The following is a 24,370-nucleotide window of genomic DNA, read 5'->3' on the forward strand; positions in this document are numbered from 1 at the left end:
CTAGAAACATGGCACTAATTAGCTGATGAAATCAAAAGCCCAATTTCAGATTATGATAAACACACAAACAGCTTATCCCACCTCACCCACATACACATGCACACACACACACAAGCTGCGGCTGATTTCATCAGCTGCAGCCACGATGTTACTGTCTGTCTCAGTCTATCAGTTCAAATGTTCTATAATGATCTACGGCAGAAATGATGAATGAATGTGGATCATCAGATTGACAGTGAATGTGACAGATCACCTCCAGCTCCCTTTTACAACCTAAGTATGTTGCTAATACTCTCTCAAGCCCTTCTCCCTCCAAACTGAGTTGTGTATGAGTTCTGGAACCGGTGCTGAGGTGTACTTGGTGGATCCTGGACTGATAAGGTCTCATGTGTTATAGTTCAGTTCAGTATTGTCCCTCAAGGGGAAATTTGGTTGGCAGTGCAATTCAACATACAACGGACAATCGAGAAAATGACATCAACAATCACAACCACAAGAACCATGAATAAATAGATAAGATAGATAAGATCAAGCTGTCCATAGAAGAATAAATCTATAAAGGAATAAAAATCCTTTGAGTTCCAGGACCATGTGGAGTGCTTATAGATAGAGCAGGCAAATTGAATCCATCAAGACTCAGTGCAAATTAAGAACACTTATTGCACTTGGAATAAAAGAAAATTTAAACTTATTGCCTCTAACCCTGGGGAACCTGTAACACCGCCCAGAAGGAAGAAGGACAAGTTCTCCTAAAAGTGGGTGGTCAGTGCTGGCCAACATCCACGGTGCCCTCTGCGAGACTTGTGGGTTGTAGATGTCTGACAGAGAAAGCTGCCGTGTGCCAATTATCTTACTGGCTGGTCTGATAATGCCAGATAGATGTTTTTTGGTTCTGCACAGTGAGGCTTCCGTACCAGCTAATAATACAGAGCGTTAAAACAGACTCAATAAAAGAGCTGTAAAATAGGACCATCAGTGTTTTGTCAACACTAAAAGTGTTCAGTCTGCGCAGAAAATAAAGTCTCCGCAGGCCCTTTTTGCAGATTGCAGACGTGTTGAGGTCACGACTGAAGTTTTTGTCAATGACTGTTCCCCACTCATGTGTATCACCTCACTGTCTGGGACGAGGGCTGGGTGAGATGTGATCACTGATCACCAAGAAAAACAGTATTTTTTTGGTTTGTGTTGCAAACCTGATTTGGGTGTTCAGAACGTATCAATTGTAGGTTAGGTTAGGATCCTGAATGGGCACTGAACCGGTTCCCTGTCATGTAGCCTCAGTCATTGCTGTCACAAATCATTGTCATAATTCCATCGTGTGACCACACAGCCTATTGCCACTTTTTTTTTTTTTTTTTTTTTTTTACAGGCTACGATCGGCAGCAGTTACACAGGGTGTTAAAATGCTGCATGTTTACAGCAGCACATTCACCATCTGGCAGATGTGCACTGGAGAAATACAGGCAAGAGAAATGTTAGGCTTTTTTAAAAAAAAAAATTCGGATTTAAGTCTTAATATTTAAAGTGTGTGTGTGCTCAGCACGGCGGTGGGTGAACATATTTGGACAAACATGATTTTGTTTAAGGTGTTTTTCTTGTCAGATATTTTCACGTACATCTTTTATTTATGTGTGTGTATAAAGAGGTAGCTTGCAGCCATAAATCAGTCAGGACCCACGGATCCACATTGAAGTATTCTAACACTGTACCTCCATGCTGGGAGAATTTCTTCATGGTGTTTGTGAAGGTCGCACATTAAATTCAGAGTAAATTACAGAATGTTAAAAGTAAGACAACCGGCTCCGTGTAAAATTAGTTTTCCTCTTAATTTCCACATAATTTAAAAGGAGAGAAGGACTTAATTAGACACTCTAAATGGCCCGTATGTGTGAATGTGAGTGTGAGTGGTTGTCTGTCAGTGTGGCCCTGCGATGGTCTGGTGACCTGTTCAGGAAGTAACCTGCCTCTCGCCTGGGATGGACTCCAGCCCTCCGCAACCCTGAAACAGGACAAGTGGGTGACAAAGGTTGGATTTAAACATGTCCTGGGCCAGTTTCTTACTATAGGAAATCACCTAAATTAGTAAGCATGTCAACAAACTTGTGCAATAAACAGCTTTACAGATTAATCAAAGCACATCTTAAGCTCACAGGTGGAGCCTAATTCATCTCCACTTCCTCCTTCCCCAATGTTACTAATGATGTCACTTCCTCTGTCACACACACTCCCATCTGCTACAATGCCACAAACCATCAAGTGTTATTAGTTCTTTTTTTAGCTGAAATACAAGTGTTTGTGGTTTACTGAGCATAGTGACGATGTGGGTTATACTAAATGATGCACATAAAAGTTTGTATACAGACATTTTTGACAGTTTTGGTGTTATTTTGTTGCTTTAGCTGTTGTAAGCCATCACTCAAAATTAGCTTCAAGCTAAATATACATGGCTGATTGTTTTTACATTCTAGAGTCACAAAGAAGTGATGGAGGAGGGAAAAACATCTTCATGAGCTCAGGACATGTATTCATGAGTACTTGAAAGGCAAGAGACACCTTTTGGGTGAAATATCACTTTAATTTCATAGGTGACATCTACCAAAGGAGATTATCCTTGTTCCTGACAGAGCTTCTAGCTATGGTGACCTGAATGAAAAGTCAAAGAATTTAAACTTTTTCTCCAGGGGCTGAGTCATATTAGTCATGAACGTGTGGTTGAAGAAGACACATGACACAGTATATTGACTATAAGGTACCTGATGAAGAGCCCGTGAGGGCTAGGAACAGATTTTCTCCCATAGTAATTTATTGGGAGCACAATATGGTGTCATCTTCCTCCTCAGCTGCCATTTGGAGCCATTTCAGATAGCTATTTCCGAATAGAGTCTCAGGAGTTACTTTGGAAAAAAGTGTGTGTGTGTGTGTGTTTGTTTGTTTGTTTGTTTGACTGACAGGTGTCTTGGTGTCAGCAGTGGTGACACCTTCTTGCTCAACACCTTTTGAAACACTTGACAGACCTCGAAAAAAAAATCCTTGAAATCACACAATTAGAAAAGGAAGACTCACTCACACTGGATTCAAAAGATGTCGACACAGGTTCCCAGTATAGCTATGAACTGTAAATACAAATCACAAGTAGCTCCAATCCACGGCTTCCTATTAGTGTGCAGGAAGCTGCATCCCTACGTTCCTGCCCTCAGCCAGCCCACCTCTCACACTTGTCTCACATTCATCATGGTGCCATGGAGGAGCAGCAGCAGAGACACTGTACTGACGGGAAGAGATGGAACATTAAAACCAAAAAACACTGATGAAAAAACAGACGCACTCCAGATCGTCAAGCCACAGTAGACACAGTTTTTCTTCACATTCTCCCTCCAAAGTCAGAAAAACTACTTGCAATTTTAAGGGTGGTACTGAAGCCACGTATGTCATTTCTGCGTGTGTTACAGTGTGGTTGCTATTCAATGTCTGAGACTTGGAACTGAAATCTGAGCAATCAGACAATCAGACAAGTTTGGCTCCACATAGCTACCACTGGATTACCTCAACAACCATTCATCCCATCAATGTGTGCATTGCAGGTGCCTCAAGGAAGTGCAGTGCCATTTTTTAAGTCGGGGGGGGGGGGGGTGGTATTGGTGGAAGGGTGTCTGAGGTGACAGCCACCCAGAGAATAGTTTCAGTTGTTCTAGCTGAGATGACGGTCAGATCCTGCCAGATAGCTTTGATGCTCTAATAATCTGGGTGTCAGAGAAGAGTCAGAACCTCGACATCAAAGTAAGCACCAAAGAATGACCTCTATGATGTAACAAAACCCATGGCCACCCCTCAAACAAGTAGCACTGCACTGGGCTAAAGGTTGGGGCATGTACGAGGGGTGACATCACACAACCGATGGCCCCGCCCCTCAGACAACTGCGACTGCTCACCCAGCTGTAACACATGGAGGCTCTGCTCTCTGAGTCCATCCCGTTAAGCAGTCAAAACCAGTCCAGCATTGCTCTGTCACAAAGAACTTCTCTCAGAACCTTTACATGTTCGTGGCCACTCAACAACAGAAGGGAGAAAAAAATGAGTGGGATTAGTGATAATCCTTCCCAGTAGTCCAATTCAACTCAGGCAGCTCTTAATGTTTACTGAAGCCTCAGATGCCGCTGGTGAAGGTCCTTTCTTTTGTTAAAAAGATTGGATGCACTAACTTTATTGTTTTTAGACATTTGTGCATCACGGAGAGTTTCCGTCTGTTCCAAAGCGTCATTATCATTTACTTTGAGACCGCGTGCTCACAGGAGGCATGTGAGATACGGATAAAACAAGTATACCAAGAAACGACACCAAGTGTTTACACTAGTTAATTTGTTGACCTGGAGGTACACTAAATAGCTGTCATACAGGAATCCTAACTGTGCCAAGTCATTGTGAAGTTGATTGATAAAACAGTGTTGAGTGTCTTGTTGTAAACATGCTAAACAGGTCCCTAAAGACTCTCCAGCTGGTCCAAAACGCTGCTGCCCGCGTGTTGACGAGAACTAGTAGAAGAGACCATGTCTTTCCTGTACTGGCTTCTCTGCATTGGCACCCTGTCAAATTAAAGATAGAATTTAGAATTCTTCCTCTAACATACAAAGTCCTCAACAATCAGGCACCTTCGTATTTGACAGAGCTCATAGTCTCCTATTATCCAGCTCGAACCCTTCACTCCCAGGATGCGGGGTTACTGGTGGCTCCTAGAGTTTCTAAAAGTAGACTGGGAGCCAGAGCCTTCAGCTATCAGGCTCCCCTCCAGTGGAACCGTCTCCCAGTTTCAGTCCGGGATGCAGGCACCCTCTCTACCTTTAAGAGCAGACTTAAGACCTTCATTTTTGATCAGGCTTATAGTTGGGGCTGCTTAGGATGGCCCTTAGATATGCTGCTATAGTCTTAGGCTCCTGGGGATCTCCCATGGTGCACTGGGCTTCTCTCTCCTCCTCTCTGTCCTCCTGTATGTGTCATATATACATCATACTCATACGTTTTACTAACTAGTCTTCTTCTCTGAGCCTTCGGGCTCCCCCATATGTGAGATCCCGGGTGCTGCTGGAGGAGGCTGCAGACCTGAAGAGGCTCAAGCTGCCACCCGTAGCTCCACCTACTCACGTCCCCGTCTGTCCATCACTCTCTTTCCTTTCTCTCTCTCTTTATCTCTGTCCCTCTCTTTCCTTCTGCATATCTGTCTTCCTCCATTATCTGTCTTTGTCTCTGCCCTGCTCTCCTGCTCTCTTTCCCCCCAACCGGTCAAAGCAGAAGGCCGTCCCCACTGATCCTGGATCTGCTTGATGTTCCTGCCTGTTAAAAGGAAGGTTTTCGTCGCCGCTGTTGCAGGATGTGCTTGCTGATGGAGAATTGTTGGGTGTAGATTCATTGAAGGAGCGTGGGACTAGACCTGCTCTACCAGTAAAGAGTCTTGAGATAACTTTTGTTGTGATTTGGCACCATACAAATAAAACTGACTTAACTTGACTTGACTAAACATTGATCTCTAACAAGAGAAACATGTCACTATGAAGGAAAGTTTCACCAAAGCTGCTTCCATTACATTCAAGTCACACGTTGACTGTTACTGTGAATGTGTCGATTAGCACAACCCCCCAATGTCTATCACTGATATTGGGGGGGCATCAGCTGGTGTGTGAGAGACATGAGCTCTTATGAAGAGAGCAAATGCTGCAGCAAGCACTACTTTCACATGTAGCAGAAATTAAAAGCAGAAGAGACAAAAATCACAATCCAGACCGTGTCTGTTCCTCAGCATAGCACACAGGCACCAACGTACACAATTCAAGCACTGGATTTTTTTTGTGCGAGTGTTTTTTTCAGGTAAGCAAAGGAATAAAGATATTAATTTTAAAAGACAGTTTGTCATCATAATCTGTCAGGCCAGATGTCATTGCTGGGGGGCCAAGTTTGGCCCATGGGCCACCTATTGCCAGCTACAACCAGTCGTCCACACTCTACACATATCGCCCTCAAACACTTACCCCCAAAAATGTTTTTTACCTGTTTTTCAGACTTTTTTGCTGCAGGTATGGTGCATATGAAAACATCTAGCTTTGTCACTTCCATGTTTGTTTACCCTGCAAACTCTCATTCTCTCAGGTGTTTTCAGGAAAGTTTAGTGGCAGGGCACTGTTGGCATCGACGGAAGGGGGACAGTGCTTGTGGGTGTGCATCAATCACAGTGGCAGGAGAGAAGCACTTCATTTGGCTCAGAATTGAGTCATCAATGTTCAAACCCTCAAGTATTTCTTGTCCATGATGACAGCAGGTGGAAGCTTCTCAGTAGTGTAAAGGTGTCGCGCTGACATCAAAATATATTGCATGAAATGGAAGGAGCCAGGGGAGGGTGAGGAGAACACTGTCCTTATTCATGAGAGACAATATGCCTCACACCGTCTCATTCCTCAGGGTTGTGATAAGGCCCCTATACTTTAGCAGAGCCCAGTCCAAAAAGAGGAAATACAGCGTGAGTGATTCATTATTCAGCACATTGAATTTGTTTTCTGCTGCATTTAATCTCACTTGAAGCCACTGATCGGTGAAGAAAAGCCTGAGCCTCTGCTTTGTGTGTGCATGTGTGTGTGTGAGAAAGACAGCAGGTCTGAGTAGGCTTCAGAAGTTTATGAGGCTCAACATGATAGAAGTCTTGAAATGTGTTTAGCTGTGTCATATGCGTGGTGCTGTTTTTGAAATAGACCCACACCCATCCCTGGATAGATGGAAGCGCTCTGAGGACGCATAGATAGGATCTTGTCCCTAGTAGGTTGTTTTTCAGTCGACTTGAGACAGAGTTGCTGTTTCTTTATCATGGCGCTGCATCTATCTGAGGTAAATCCCAGACCTGGGGGGCCGGAGGGGTGAGAACCGAACCAGCAGCTCAAGTGTCGCATCCTTATTTTGTCACTGTGCCGCCTGTCAGGCTTCACCTGTAGCTTCATCGGCTCCCTTCCAGACGAGCCAAAAACTCCATCCTCCTTCGCTGCATTAGCGCTCAGACATTTTCCAATCTGAGCCAAGTTTGTATGCTTTACAAAAGAGACAACATTGCAATGCACGCAACTTAGGTTTGACTCAGCGACATCCATGCTTTCGTTTGTTTACCTCTCAGTGTTCTGGCGCATGTTTATGTGAAATGATGACGTTGTCAGCGCAATGACGTAAGAGAGAGAAAAACATAGGCATGCAGCCCTCGCAGCGGAGCTCAGACCCGGGTCTGCTGGAAGCTTGAATGCGCCCTAATGCCGAGCAAACGGGGGTCCAAAAACCAGCGTTGACACTCGTTTTTCTGTGTGAAAAGGGTATAATAGACTGCTGCATTAGCTGGTGTTCTTCTTGTCCTCCAGCAGCAGTGCTACTTTATGTGCTGAAAGCAGTCACACCCTCTAATTGTCGCATTATGTGGCAGTCACATGTTAGGCAAAGGTGCAGTTAGTGAAAGTCTGCACGGTGGGTGGAGGTGTTGGGATGGTAATTGACTTATTAATATTAATCTGCTGATCTACTTTTGCCTCCCTTGGTTCAAGGCTGCGGGGCTACTGACAGAGTTACACCCCAACGTCTGTCACCCGCAGTGGAATCAATGGTGCTGATGTGATTATTCACCTCGTGTGTTTATTGACACTATCAAAATCTCTGCCTTGTAGAGAATAATGAATTGTATGAAATTTAATGTTGAAATTGTTGTACAAATATAATAATCATCGAACATGTCAACACACAGAAGTCGAACTCTTCGACTGAGGTCTCGCGTGCATTGAGTCCAAACTTCAGTCACATTGGTGCATTCTTAATATCACATTTATACAGTCGGTATTTTCTCGGTTCTTTAATAAAATAGTGAAAGGAATTCTCCAAACAGTGAAGCACCCTTGATAAAAAAGTGAAGACAGAAAACCTGCAATGATCGGATGGAATGGGGACAGCACGCTAGATTTCTTCCTGCTGCCTTGGAATAAATTACAAGAGTGGAAGTGATAGAGCTGAACACAAGAGAGAGCGCAGCAACAGCTAACAGCGGGACACAGACTAAAAATAATTGCCTCAAATGATAATTGCTACAAAGCTTCAAAAGCAAGCAATTTTTCCCCCTTAGTACATTTTTTTTAGCATTTGGAATTAATCATAGCTTCAGATAGTGTGGTTTCACCCAATTAAATGTTGTAAAACACTATGCCCTCTAGCACTGACTACACAGCAAGGAAGCCGCTAAATGTGTTGTTCCTATCAAAAAGGGATGAGAGGGAGCAATAATTATGTAAACAGAAAATTAAATGCTTCAGACTTGTAGGGGAAATCAAGGCTGAATATAGCCACCCCCCCTCCCCCCTCCGCCCGCTCCTCCTCACTGAATACATTAGTCTGGGTTTCAATACTCTCTGCTAGCTGGTTGCAACATGGTTCCTCTGTGATTAGCTCTGATAGCGTGATGAGAAAAGCCAGAGTCAATGCTTTTGTCCTCTGCAGCGCTGTTTAGACTCGCTACTCAAATCCTCTCTATTCAAAACCCCTTGGTCTATACAAACCAGTCCTGGGGAATGAAACGAACCATTAACAAGATTAGCACACTCGTTCTGCTGCTGACAAAGGCTCTGCAATAGGCTGCTGATCATTAGGCTGGCAGCAGGAACAATGCTAATCTATAATCTCATTCCTTGCTCTGATTGGACTACTGTGGACCGTTTATTGTGCTCCCACACAGTGAAAAGGCAATGACACGATGATAACCTTTTTCTCCAAAAGGGAATTGCAATACAATAAAGAGGGGTGTGGTGGAGAGAGTAAGTACAGGTAGAGGTGGTCTTAACCCCTCATTTTGTCTCATTTTCAGTCAGGCCAGGTGATCTACAGTATAGTAGTATAATGGTTTCTTGAGATGGAGGCCAGTCAAAACATGCTCCTGCAATAATCCCAGTCAAGCTTGTGGGTGGAGGGGAGGTGGTGGAGTGGTCTACTGGGGCCAAGCACGGAGGTAAATTTTAGAAAATTTTCAGATAAGAATAAACATCTGGTTCTGAGCTAGACGCAGTGAAAAAGGTCAGAGTCAGAGATAAGCGCTCTTGAAAGGTGCTTTTAAACCAACGCCACTCTAAAGCTGAAGCTTAGGCACCTCTAGGATAGCAGCACCTCTCCATCTATTGTCTGTTGGCATGATATCAGCAGCAGGCAACTCTATTGTGTCATTAACAGTGACCGACGGGGCATGGCATTTCTGTAGCAACATTAGCCATAATTACTCTGCTGTAATAGAACACAGACGGGAGGTGTAATCATCTTTCTCACAGTCTGCGAGTGAGCAGAAGTGGGCCGCGCGAGGTAGACTGACTGATTGCGGTGAATACGCTGGGATTCGCTCAGATCCCTTGAGATCATGATTCAGACAGAGAGGGGAGAAATTGCCCCACTGAGAGCCACACTGGAGCCACGTTACACATCCGTTAGAGGAGCCTGTCTGTCTGGGGAAATCTAATAGGTTCACCCTGGTACTAATCCTCTAGTGTCTCACAAATCAAATTCTTAAACCTGAGTACAGAGTATTGCAACGTAAAGATTGAATGGACGAGGTGGAAAGGTAAAACAGGAGCCCCCGATCAATGCATTGGCTTTTGGAGGGTACGAATTAAAAAAAAAAAAAAATCTGATATTTCAGCATATTCTAGACCTCTTAAGGACAGCTACTGTAATTTTGAGGTAACAAATGTACCTTTGAGGGTACATTCTTTAAAAGTGTACCAGCAATTAGTTGACTGTTTTATCTCACACCTCCATGTTTGAGTGCAATGCCTGTGGTAAAAAATATGTTTCCCCACCAAGGGTTAAATGTGTTTGATGACTAGAAACACAGTATGACAATTCTAATGTTGCTCAACACCTGCTCGTTATGTTAGATAACATTACTGACAGGTTCACAACCCAGTAATTCATGCTCGCCATAATTAAATCTGATGATGTAATCCTTACCGTGCACCTTGTGTATTCCTCCTGCTGTTCGCTGGCTCACTGGTAAAGTAGCAGTCCTTCAGTTTGGGCTGTGACCTTTTAGGGACAGTGTGTGTTAAAGTGCGTAGAGTAGAGAGGCTGACATGAGAGTGGATATTCACTCCTTTCTCATTCCTGACAGCAGGAAGGTGGTAATCTTGCATTAGCGAGCTCAGCCATGCCATCAGCTAGGTCAGATCCAGAGCCAGGACAGCAGGGGAGTAGGGACAAGGTAACTGAGGTCATGTGTGTGCGCACTGCTAAAAATTTGAGCAACAGCTAACAACCTGCCTTGTAATGCAATATTCATGAATACGTAAAATAAAGGATATACAAAAATAACTTGATACTAGTAAAATTCTTTTTTTTTTCCAATCTAAAAATATACTCATTCCCTCTCAGTCACTGCGTCTAATAGGTCTTCTAGGGGATGTAGCCTCAGTATCATCACCAGAATGATCAAATATGACTTAATTCTAAATATACAGCAACCAGGCTCCCTCAGACATTGGTATGGCTACGTCCTGACTGTCCATGTGCAGACCAACGGCCCGATGCTTCAAGTCCAGGCAAGTTGATGCAGCAACAGGAAGTCCACAAGTCATCATCAACTACCACTTGTAATGTGAGAAAGGTGTAAAGTCATCAAACATGCAAAGCCACATCTCTAGCTTGTCATTCCTTGAATCACAAATACAAAAGGTCAAATTGGCATTTGTGAAGGTACACTCTCTTTGCAAGTCAATTAAAGAGCAATAATGGAATAGGAAAATGTCTATTTTTACAGGCAATAAGAAATTGTTACTCAAGGGTGCTCATCACCTGAACAGCTCTCAGAATGTCCTGTTAATAACACACGTTTTGCTCGAATACCTGATTTTTGCTCAAAGCGGGCTAAATACTTTTACCTTATTAACAGTAGCAGGGACAGGCAGAGGAGCTGCAGTCTCACTCAGACTAATTCTTTTATTCCTGAGGGGGATGCCGTGATATATGAGGGGAATGAGATGGGAGGCACAGGTCGATTGGCCGACACTGTCGCCATCACACAGTAATGAGATCTCAGGGGGAGGGGGAAAAGAGGCCAGTTACTGCAACTCCCTGCTCACATAATACTAATTGGCAAGAGTAGGAAAGGTAGGATAGGGGAGGTTTTAATGACATTATTGGAAAGTACGTCCTCACCTGCCTGGAAAAAACATTTGAGACATTCAGGTGCAACTCTGAGTCATAAAGAAACATTTCTTCAGTTTGATGTGAAGAACTACAGAACCCTGCAGAACCCAGTTCGACAGCTGTGATCAGGCTGCATCCAACTTCAGTGCGTGAGCACTTGACTGAACTTTAGGCTGACCAAGGGTTATCTAATCTTATGAGGTGTCCTGCTTTGTGTGGGACTTACTCAGCGTTTTCATCCCTTGTCCCATGTTACACACACACACACACACACACACACACACGAGCAAATGTCTTGCATCTCTGACCCCTCATTCCGGCACTAAGGGCCCCATCCCCTGCTGCAGCATTTCCTGCTAGCCGCCAACCCTCAGGTTTCATTGAAAAAAACTTGAAAGTATTTTAAAACGTAAAATGTTTTAAAATGTCCCACATTTGGTTTGTTTGGATCTGATCTCACAAAAAACATGTAACATAAATATGGTACAAGCTCCACATCGCATTGTGTGATGGTGACATGTCGAGAAATGACCTTCTAGAGTTAAAGTTTTCTAAACTACAAAACAACATCAACTGCCACCCAGAACACTGCGTTGTAAAGCCAATGATGCCAGAGTGGTTCTGGAAGTGAAAATCCATATTCATGCTCTCCACAGAGGAGTTGATTATCAGCCATAATGTGAGCAATGACTGAAGCAATGATTTCTGCTCCCGTAGAAGCTTCTCGTGTAGATGCTATCATCTTTATTTAAGTAGCAATCTCATGGAGAAATACTACACTACCCACAAATCCAAAGTGTGGTGGGTGGAGTCTTCATTTTCTTCTTCTTAAATTTCCGGCAGATAGATGCAGCCAAGGTGTATTGCTGGTTACTCTCAGCTCTTCAAGCTAAGGCCACAGATGGGGTCAAGGGTCAAGGGCCTGATTAATTTCACTCATTTTATTTTTTTTCTATATCTAATCACTTGAAATCAATCAGTATTACATCACTATTACACACATTTGATATGTATTCCCTGGCATGAATGACCAGTTAGCCAGCAGATGGTCATGGGAAATGCCAGTGGCATAAATGAATGGGAAATTTACTTTCTGCATTTTAAAACGGTGGTCATTTTGTTGACATAATTTCTTTGGACTTAACTGTAAGGTTAGCAGTTTTAGAACATGGAGCAGTCACACATACATGTCATGTATAACTTTGCTGGCAACATGTTTTATAATATATTCTGACTTTTAGCTTGAACACAGAGTCTTTCCATCATGTCATCGATGCATTTGTGCCTTAGTTTATATTCCCAACAGTGTTTGAAGATGTTCACTTTGCTAATGCTCTGTTGCCTCATTTGCACATTAGCCACGATTCCCAGAGTGAAAAATGCAGAGGCAGCCGAACAATCATGCAGTTATTGTCTGAGTGTGTAAATATGTGCACGTATGGTTCACCAGACACCTGGAGACAGTCCAGAGGCTGAAATTATACGGACGGCACTTTGCAAATTGCACTGATCCCTCCCCAGACCTGCCTCCTGGACCTGCTGCACATCTTAATGCCTGTGTGAGAGACGAGCAGCAGGGGTGGGCTGCAGTTACACAGGACCACTTGTTTCACCTTCTTCTTTCTGCTACCATCATCATCATCATCATCATCATCAATGCCCTTTATTTCTGTCTTGGTTGCTTCCTCTCACTTTCCTTCTGTGTAACCACTTTGCGATCGTTCTCAATTGATCACAAGGTGACACACACACACACACACACACACACACACACATTTTCCACTACTAATCACTGACATGCTTTTGCCCCTTCTGTCTTTTTAATTATACCAGTATTAGACTTCACGATGATGAGCAGCACTGCAGACGCAGAGAAGGACTTAATTAATGAGAAATCATGGTGGAAAATGACACCGTGTCCAAGACACTTTGAATTTTTTTGAACTTGTGTTTAATGAGAATTTTGCTATCAGCCCATTGTTTAATGGTGTTATCACACTGGTACTGATTGACTGGTACGACATCTGGAAATTTTATTACTACAATTCCAACTGCTAGATAAGGTACAACAGCACGTAATTATCCGCTGTTCAATGTTACAGAGGCGAGACGTGATCGGATCAACTGGAGGACCTGATCACAGCTGGGGATCCATCACAGCTGGGGATCCATCACAGCGGCTGTGCCATGATGCAATGCATTTTGCAGAATGTTTACAGAGATCATGTTTGGGAAAATCAATCTGTAATTAAGCTTAATGACCCTCACATTTCTGGACAGCAGCCAAGCATAAGCACACAGTCATGAAAATGACATGAAAAGGCTTCTCCTGAGCCTGTGGGATCACTTTATTTGCAAATGAAGCACTTGACATGAGTGGTGTGCATCCAAGCCTTGCTACGAGTCTTAGGAATGGATTTGATCAGCTTTAATTGGATAATTTCAACTTAAAGATGCTCTCCATACACACAATAGTCTTAAGAAATACTATGATATGTGTCTGGCATTGTAGAAAAACATGTACGATTACCATGTTGAAATGCTTAAAACACCACTCACTCTGATCCCTTATTGAAAATTCCATATTACATCTATTTCATTTTACCTGTCTGCTGGACAGAAGAAGATTCTCACTGTTTGATTACTGGAGGTTCCAAACATCCATGTAATATTTGTGCATACTGTGATGTCACAAATGAAGAAGCTCCGCCTCTCAAAAGCAGATTCTCACGGTCATGAGAGGATGTGAAAAATTCTGTCTGGTGTTGAACTCTGCACACCGTCATTCTAAACAGTGAATTGTGGGAGAAAGAAGAGCAAAACATAGAGTGGGACTTTGAAGTCAATTAATAATTCATGGTCATGATAAACAAATACCAAACAAACTCAGCATCGTATGATGAATTTAAACGTTGAAGTATTTTTAAGACCTCATTCAAAATTGAGATTTCCAATAGGTCAAACTTGAGTCCGACTTTAATGGTTTATTTCAGGGTTGTAAATGGTTTGTATTTCTGTCAGTTTGTGCTTAACGGCTTCTTTGAAGACGTGTGGAAATGACCGTGTATGAAATCTGTACAGAGGACGACTGCTTGTCATTACTTTTTAAAAGGGAAATTTCATCCAAGTGCTATCAAGGTAAGGGTCCTTTCTCTGCATGATTTGTTGGTGAATCCAGGACTAACAAATCATTTAATTTATGTAAAAGATAAATGAGGAGCAAAAACTGGATGAACACTTGACACTCCTTGTGTGAAATGTTGTTGTGATAATCTTGAAATTGATGAACTCGTGCAGATAAACCTATCCAAAAGGAAGAAAAGGCTGTTTTGGTTCTTTAAATTAGTTAAGATATCTTGAGGATGTAATTCAGTCATTCAACCTGTAACCTTGAGAAAGTCAGCATCCGTCAGTCTGGACCTGGGATCAATATTTATCAGCCTCTCATCTTATAAATATGTAGTTGGACAGTTGTAAGTGATATACATGCACAATATTTGAGAGCAAAAACTGAAATATGAACATTAAAATGCTCACGTTCTTCAATTTATTGGAGGTACTTCAAAGATTCATCTTTTTTTATACCACTTCAGAACAACACACAAAAAAAAGCAGGACTGTTCCCATAATGGTACGGGATCTGGTATTAGAGGTGCTGCGCCTGGGGAGCCTTGCTGGGTTAGCCTAAGCCTAAGCCTGAGCCTGAGCCTGAGCTTGGAGGGCTGCTGATCTACAATGTGCTTCTCTCTTCAGCTCACTGGCTCCACAGCAAACATAGCTGTTAATAGTCAGGTGGAAAGGAGAGTCCAGTTCCCTGGGTGATGCTTCCGTTTCTGCATCTCAGGGAGCTGGAGCTTGGACACTCCTTTGCCTTGAAGAAGCTGCCAAGCCTCTAACGAGTCCCCTCAGACTTCATAAGGGTCCTACAGGGACTGTCAGACTGCCATCCCCTTCATCTCCCCTGATCCAACACAGCCTCTCCCACCGTGGCCGCCCTCAGAGCAAATACAGTTAAATATAGTTCACAGAGAACATGGATGAGTGAACACACAGGCGTACGCTCTGAAGCTGGAGGTCACATGAGGGTGCACACACTTGAATGTCAGAGGTCGAGTCAACAGAACACTCTGATGATATTTACACAGATTAAACATGAGAGTGAGATCAGACAACTACAACACGGACAAAAATGTCCCCGCAAGCTCCCCATGTGCTTTTCATGTAACTGGTTTGTTGATCGTTTATTCTTATGATTTTATCATTCTGCTCTATAATGGAGTTGTAAACAGAAATCTCAGAGAAAAGGAGAAGCACTTGATCTTTCAATATGCTCCCACTGTGTATTAAAGACAGCATTCTGGAATCAGCCCACCAGTGACCTCTGATGACACTTGACCCCACTTCTGCCCAATAGCCAGTGTTCATGCGCAAAGACATCAATCCACCCATTTTGGGGGAAGTGAGGATCAAACCAGCAACCTTCGGTTGCAGGACGGCCACTATACCTCTGAGCCACGCTGCCCCATCAGAAACAGAGAGCGCAAATTGAAGTTGCTTCAAAATGACTGCACGGCAGCAGGCTGCTGGAAAGGCTCGAAAAACGCACCGATGTTTTTTTTTTTATTACGAGTGAATTTTAGCCATACACTTGCACATGAGACAAGCTACTCAAATTACCTTCGCACACCCACTCGTCAATTTCCAATTCAATACAGACGAGCCAAGCGTTCACATTTCAACACCTCTAAACACCTCCAAATCTAAGCTTAGAATCGTCCTGTGAAATCAAACGTGGCCCTCATCACAGTTTGACATCATCACCCTACTTAAACTATACCTGCACACACTCACACACAATTTCACACATTGCTTTCGCAAAAGGCTTTTTCCACTGATGTGTATCTGCAGTTACTCTCATAATTTACTTCTTGATTCCTTCTTCTTCCCGTCATCTTGATATTTCATGATTGTTCACTGATGTTTGTAGGTCTTTTATCAGGCATGCATTACCATGTCTACAGTTAACCCTTTACTATGTTTTAGGTAAGAGACCCTGTTTTACAAGTTGCTATGAAAATAAAATAAAAGTCACAAAAATAATTTCTAATTTCACTCTCACAAAGCCAAATAATGCTATCACTGTAACTATATCTTAAACTATTAATAATAATTATGTTATAACAATAAAAGCAGCAGTAAATGAACTGTTTTTTCCAGTGTCCAAGTGTAACCCATGTTGCACTTTTTATTAAAAGGTGCTATAAAAATAAAATTGTTCAAACTCCGACATACATTTTAATCCAAAGGAATTTCATATCCAATGACCATCTCTATAGTGTCCACTTCAGGACTTGCAGGGCACGTTTCACTTTCATGGCTGGCCAGCCAAGTTTCCATTTTCTGGGATTTTTTTTTTTTTTTTTTAATTGAAGGCTGCAGGTCAGCGGGGAGCTGTGTGAGGAGGCACACATGTGGAATAACAGGCTGAATCTGGTCAGGAATCAATTTTCATCATCTCTGTGGCAGCTGCAGCCTGGCTAGGTGGTGTGAGGGAAGAGTGAGCCAGACTGTCAATGATGTTATGGAACACAGCATCGCTACGGTGTATTTATGAGTGTGTACGTGTGTTTATGTGTCAGAGGGGACATTCCAGGGCAGGACCCTACCTCTGCAGATGGTCCCATTCCCCACGTAGCCGGGTTTGCAGGTGCACAGGTGTCCTCTGATGGTGTTGGTGCAGATGGCATTATCGTCACACGAATTTTGGCTGCTGGCGCACTCGTCATGCTCTGAGTGAGGGACAGAGACAGACGCCATAGTCAGAGGAGCCGAGGACGTTAAAAACCGGGCCGGAATGACAATAGTAAACAAGCTTGTAGGGTGAAAATAAAAGGTCACAGCCTCTCAACTGTCACCAGCCATGTTTCCACACACCACTTCCACTTCAGAATGGATATGAAGTGGATTCTGCCACCATAGAGAGGCGAACGTGGAGAGCAGCAGCTGACACATGCCAAGGCTAATTACTCAGTAGCATCAATTAGTTCAAGGATACTGATGACTACACTTAGTCATCCACGAGTTTTACTCAGCTCAGAGAGTTTCGCAACATGTTAAAGTGATACTTCCCTCAAAAAGTATATTTTGCCTTTCAAGAACAAACACACACAGGGGGTCTTGAGCTCAAAGGTTTTCTTTCTGTCACGTCCCCATGGTCAAGGGCATGGGGGCGTGGCATCATTTATGTGACTTCCTTCCCTTTCCAGGTTGGAGCTTTACAGGGCGGAGCAGCTGACTAATTAAGCTGGTTGGGAGCACCTGGGCCCGGCTTCTCCCAGCTATAAGGCAGACGGCCAACCCGGCCGCGCTGGCTCTCGCTCACTCCTCCTGGCTCATGTCGGAGCGATGGTTGCGTTCCTTGAGTTTTGTCTTGTTTATTTCTCTGCATCCATCACACCGCACACATATACACCCCCTTTACACTCATGCACACACTCGCACTCACCACTGACACTACTGATAACCACACTCCATTGTACGTTATGGTTTGCCTTGTTTTGATCTTTGCGTTTTTGTCAATAATAAATTATTAGTTTTTTTTCCACGTCGAATCCGCGTCTCCCTCCTTTAATGTCATGATCTCTGAGCCGGGTCGTGACATTTCCTCCTCCATAACCTCTCCAGAATGCAACCGTGTATAATTAGCTTGATGCTAACGGCGACTCACAGCCACCAACTAAAATCAACAGCAAAGTGCATCTTCCAGTATAAACCCCGTCCTTTCCATCAGTCAGAGATCCACAAACACTTTGATATGAGCTGAACCAACTTCAGTGCTACCACTAATGTGTGCTGACTCATTGGCAAAACCAACAACAAAAACAGCCAAACATAGTTTATCATTTGTGGTTTGCTGTCATGTTTTATAGTCACTGAAATGATGAAAAGTTGTTGTCAGAGAGCACAGTTGCTTGAGAGGACATTCTCATAGTGATATATTTGACCATAGAAACACAGAGAGGCTCTCAATCTCAGTTCAGGCTTCTACTTCAGCACATTTTTTTTCTAACCGTACACTCAAGTTCACCAGTGTGATGTTCTTTAGTTTGAACAACACTGTAATTTACTGCAAAATCTGTAGCAAAAAAATCGGTGTTAAAAATTTAATATGTACAGTATATACAAACTAGAGCAAACGGTTTTATGTAACCCACATATATCGGAAGAGACTGACAAGTTAATATATATTAACAGCCACCAGGAATTAAAAAATAATGGTATCAGAACATCTTCATAAAGAGCTTTATCAACACATTCGCTAAATCATGTCCATAAAAGAACACGTGAGAACACTGGACTCACCAGCCCAGTGAGACATGGTTCCTTCCACTGTCTCAGTTGCGTCCTAGTGTCTAGTGCTGCACAACTGATTACAGAATCCCAGTGTTAGCCGGCACATTCACACAACTGGATAAAACAACTGTTACAGAAATGTCGAAGAAATGTCTTTAAAAACCGCACGAGTAGATTCAAGATACTGTTTATCATATTGTACCACCAGCAATAATAGCAATCATGATACTGCGTAGTACTACGAGTGTCCCAGCATAATAATTGGCTAAATATGGAATCAGTATGGTTTGACACGCGTCTCTACGACTAACCACCATAACAGCACCGAGATCAAGTGGACCTTCACACTTCTGCTTGCGAAGTAAATTACAAAACTGTCACAATTAATGTGTGGAAGGCAATTAAATTAGAGCGCCAATTTCCAACAAGCTTTGAGTCATTACACTGGAGTTTAACTTCCCACCATGTTGCCACTCATCAGCTTGTTCCATTATAAAGATTAGGGTAACCTAGGAGGGTAACCGGCCCTGTGCATTGTGGTTGTTGTAGGCTTTCTACCTTTTGAGCAAAAGGGAATACTAAAATAATTTTCTGATCACTTGGGAACCATTTGAAAAGAATCTGATGAGCCTCCCTGCATAGACAGTAGAAAAAATACAACTCTAAAGCACAATATGGTCAGATCAGGGGTGACAGGCTGCCTGTTGCTGCGGTGGCTCTATCAGTGAGTGAAATCCAATGCGGAGCTAAAAACTCAACTTAAATCCAGCTTTACCTCCTCTGTTGGTCGGAGGACAGAAGAGGAAATTGAACAGAATCCTCTCAGAGCAGATATCTGCTTCACATTCATATTTATCACAGCTACGCCACATTACTTCCACCTTGAGCTGATAAATTCTTCCTACCCTGTTAGTATATTGCATTATCAATATGGGAACACAAAAGGCTCTCACACAGCAGAATGGAGGGGGTACACACAGTTATCTAAAGCTTAAAAAACAGATCGGGACCCTCGCGTTGATATTTCTCCACTTATCCTTGAGCTGAATATGTTCTATAATCATAAATCAGTGGAATGCTCTTCTTTAACGACATAACGCAAGGTCAGCATGATGGAAATACAGTCAGTTTAGTTGTATTCATGAAATGCTGACTCTCTAATAGTCTGGTGGAACACAGTACATGAGGAGTACATGCGGAGGAGTACATGCGGCCAGAGGAAGTAAAAAAGTGGGATGAGTGCTGCAGGCAACAACCACTGAGACACCTTCCACTGTTTCCAACATACATGTATTTGCATGTGTTCAGGAAATATCCTCGACTTAACTCCAGTGTTGATGCTTGGCTGGTGAAGAATATTCAAATGAACATTTATGTTTTGAGTTTTTGTGCTGAAAAATTTGGAGATATTTCATACTTCACCCAGAGTGACCAGATCGTTCTCTAGGTCATCAGCATTTGACACATGTTGTTCTACAGTACATTTAGTTTCTCTCATTTAATTTAAGCCTCCAAATTGTATGTTCAATTGTAGGTAATTAGACCTTATTCACAAAGTAGGAATGGTGACTCATACTGAGAGAAGCAGAGAATTTACTGAGGTCAGTCCTGCATTTTACAGGTACATTTCTGTTACGTTTTGAGTGTTTTCTTAATAATTATGAAATACTCAGAGCTCAGAGCCAAGGTTGTAACACTTGTTACAGCTAGAGCTGCATCCTGAAGCAGTCATAAAAAGACTTGAAAACTCTAGTAGGTCTTCAATGTGTGATTACCTCACATGCCAGATGGTTTGTTTATTGGAACCATCTAAGGAGTGGTTAATTAAAAAAAAAAAAAAGGGTTTCGAAAAGTTTACAAAACATCAAAAATAAAATTACTTGACAGGTTTTTAGTTGGGGTGGCACGGTGGTGCAGTGGTCAGCACTGTCACCTCCCAGCAAGAAGGTTCCAGGTTCCAGTCCCAGCTCCATCACAGGATCTTTCTGTGTGAGTCTGCATGTTCTCCCTGTTCCTGTGTGGGTTCTCTCTGGTACTCCAGCTTCCTCCCACAGTCCAAAGACATCAAGAGGGGACGAGGCTGATTGATACTCTAAATTGACTGTAGGTGTGACTGTGAGTGTGAATGGTTGTCTGTCTCTATGTGTTGGTCCTGTGATGGACTGGCGACCTGTCCAGGGTGAACCCCGCCTCTACGATAGACTTCACTCCCCCCGACCCTTAACAGGATAAGCAGTAGAAAATGGATGGATTACATTACTTTTGGGAAGTAAGTTGGGCCTCTTGTAGCTTCAGAAACTGTAGCTCCAACAGAAATGATCCGAAGCACCACGTCTGACTGAAACGGTAACACCCAGAGAAGTGAAGTACTCATAATACCACCATATTAAGGCATTTATTAATGTCACCCAAGATATCATTTAAGTGTTAGTAATTTGTATTTCAATAATATTAACAACTGACAATTTAAAAATGTGTAACAGCAGGCAGCTGTTTTTAGGGGAAAAATATGCCACTGAACACTACCTGCACAGCACTAGATAGAAAAAGTTATGTGTTGGTCCTGTGATGGACTGGTGACCTGTCCAGGGTGAACCCGCCTCTTGCCAGAAGGCCACTAGGCTCCAGCCCCCCGCAACCCTTAACAGGGTATGAAGAAAAAAATGGATGAATGGATGGAGGTTTTTTTGGTTGGATGAACCATCAGTCATTGTTTGTCTGTAACAGCTAAAAGAGGTAGAGCATAAAGACAATTGGTGGAAAAGTCAAGAAGAAATACTTTTCAGTTCTAATAAAACTGATGCTACTGTAGCATCTATGCCAATCTTTGAACCCATCAGCTATGTTCGACTGCTCAGCCTCTGGGAATGAGGGCCAGTATTTCAGGGTTCTGGTGCAGGCAGGTGATAGCCGCTCCAACACTTGTCATTCTGTCCGCTGCTCATTGTTTACAGTAAAGCAACTACAGACATTTGCATGGAGTTGAAAGATGACAAATATGAGCAGATTGTTTCTTAGTTCGCCAGTTTACACTCAATTAACAATTGAAAACCACTACAATGGCTATCTTAGTACAATTACTACTGCCATTTTTTTCCAATTCTGCATTTCAGCCAGTGCATTCTCTCTCTGTTATACTCCACTCGTTTACATGGACGCACCCCAGCCCAGCTCCATTGTGATTGGTCAAAGCCCAAAAACAGAAGCTTCCCTTCCCTTCATTTTCTCCCTTGCCGACAGATTCTGTAATTCTATGCAGAGAATGTTGTTTAGAGCCATAATATCTTTGCTAGCCTCGTCAGGAGCCGCCGTTGGGCTGTTGAGCAGTCACAACATTGTATCACGACGTTATCGACTCAAAAGAAAGAAATTGGTTGAAACACAAACATGTAAAATGAGGCCTGACAAGATGGTTCATTGTGTCACTGAGAGAAGTCATCGTCTCAAGAGCCCAGCTGCCTCTCAAGGTGAACCCGTCTACAACATTCCTCTACTACAAGTGAGCTCAGAATGCTCCACAGGTCTTACGATCAGATTACTGTTTCCTTTGACTATTGTTGTTGTCATTATTCAGGTCAAAGTTGTTAGAAAATGCTGTTCTTAATCTGGCAGTGTCTTAATCAGGTTATTATCTGAAGCTACCGACGTGAACACAGTCACAATGATGACTGGTGAAATCACTTTCACTGCCCAGCCTTGAGTCAGCTGTTGTGTAGGCGAGACAGTGAATGAAGGAGTGATGTCAAACCCAAACAGTGCGGCAGTGAGCCAGAATGCAAAATACAGGACCTTCAAGTAAAGGCTACTAAAAGGAAGTCGATCTTGAGTCATTTCATTCCTTAAACCTAAGCTTTACCTACCACAACCTCACACCACCTTCAATGAAAAAGTTGAGGCTTCTTGGATAACAGAGGAGTAAAATACAGCAGTGAATTATGACGAACATGTGGCTTTAAGACAACTGAAGAGTTTATTTTGACATCAGCAGTGAACAGGATTTTTGTCAACTGATTTTCTGCATCAGTCTGCCGCAGAAAATTTGTGGCAGCCGAAAAACACCAACATGTTCCACGTTCGGTTAATGAGCCCTGCCCTGATGGATCCTAATGAGGCTGATCTGGAGATGACCTCAGGCCGTCACAAGCCTGCTCGAGTAATGCGACTGAAGAGAAACAAGGAACATTAACATTCATGCATTTTTAAGAAGAACATAAATAATGATTATAAATAATAATGATGAATTTCTGCTCCTTATGGGATTAATTGATTTTTTTTAGCAATGTGTGTATTGATTTAAGTCTCACCCCTGAGCTTGTTTCAGACCGATTAAACAACAGTTAATGGATCTTCAATCAGAATACGACATGACTGTGGACAATTAAAAACAATAGATTAAAAAGTGATCTTTTGATGATGCTCAGTCGGGATTTACAGCAGATCTGCAGGGCTGAACTCTGTTTTTTATATCCACTCATGAACTGCGACTTTAAGTGCCAGGCAGGACTTGGCCTGAGGCATCTCACTGACACACACACCCACACACACACCCACACATGCACGCACACACTAAATTAATATGCAAAAGCTTTGGTGGGAGTCATGACTAATACATTTCCCTTAATTAATGAGTGTTGCTCATGAAGCCCCCGAGCGAGCAGGAGAAATGATTTAGCTTTTGTCTTCCCAAGGATTTCCTCCCCATGTTGAACTAAAAAGGTGAATGTCAAGAGAGCTGCTGGGATGCATAAGACTTTATGTGAAGGGATATGAAAAGTACACTACATTATTGGTGGCATAATAGAGGAAGAGTTACACGATGAAACATTTAGGGTACTGATGGAGGGGAGGGCAGCCCAGGCACAACACTGACAACTGCAAATTAAAGCTTGTCTGCAGTAACATTATAGAGATTCATAATTATACTATAATAATGCTAATTTCCCTCCTTGAGGCTGGACTTCCTACTCTTAACTCTGATATGTTTTGATAATATACATTTTGCATTTATGTCTTAATCCATCACATGAAATCAGTCAAATCAATGCTGTTCATATTCTATGGAAAGGTATGACATTTGTATTTTCACAATACTGCATAAAATGTTACCAACTGGTATTATGAAGGGCTGAGACGCCAACAATGTGTTTTTCGACTTTCACCCAATTTGGGTGTGACGACAATCCACATCAGACTTCGGAGGTAAAAAGGATGCAGTATTATACTGAAGCTCAAGGGAGCCTTCGCAGTGGTGTTGAATTCTCATTTGCCCCATGAGATCCTTGTTCGGCTCCTCCAGACTGCTAAGGATTTATCAGGGTTTTTTCAAGGTCGTGGATGTGGCAGTCACATGGCAGCTGGAGCTGTGGCTCTGACGGCCTCATATTAGCGCTAATTTCTTTTCATCAGAAGTGACTGACAGACCGCTGCATCTATCAAAGATGTAAAAGTGTGCCATGAATGTTATAGCAGATGCAGAGAACGATGGAAAGGTGAAAAAGAAGAGAACAGGATCTTTCTTCTCATGGGCTTGGATCAATATCATACTATTTTTTTGGGACAGCACAGCACTGGGTACAGCTTTATGTTGTCATGTGTCTGTGACAACATGATTGATATCAGAGAAATTGTACAACAGACAAGCATGACCCCTTTGCTGATTGGTTCGGCTGTTTTTGTTCACCCGTGCGCATCAACCGAAATCTGCTTCCCCTCATCTGACAGATGAAGGGTGTGCGTCAGTGACAGCATCGGTTGACATCAGAATTGATGCAGGAAATATCTACCATTAACATTCAGTGTTGATCAGCTCCCACTTCTCTTGCTCAATCCC

At 42.7% G+C, this 24,370-nt stretch overlaps 1 protein-coding gene across 1 annotated transcript in view; it reads right to left on the minus strand.

Moving 5' to 3' along the window:
* LOC147269091 (protein kinase C-binding protein NELL1-like) overlaps positions 1 to 24,370 on the minus strand; it is a 254,959-nt gene that overhangs the window by 42,619 nt on the left and 187,970 nt on the right. The window contains exon 14 of the mRNA XM_086179487.1: positions 16,854 to 16,976. Coding sequence (XP_086035613.1) covers positions 16,854 to 16,976 — 123 coding nt within the window. The remainder of the gene's footprint in view (positions 1 to 16,853; positions 16,977 to 24,370) is intronic.

The sequence above is a fragment of the Aulostomus chinensis genome, chromosome 2, assembly GCF_037954235.1.
Source record: "Aulostomus chinensis isolate RoL2024-O1b breed Wild chromosome 2, RoL_Achi_v1.0, whole genome shotgun sequence".
Taxonomy (NCBI): domain Eukaryota; kingdom Metazoa; phylum Chordata; class Actinopteri; order Syngnathiformes; family Aulostomidae; genus Aulostomus; species Aulostomus chinensis.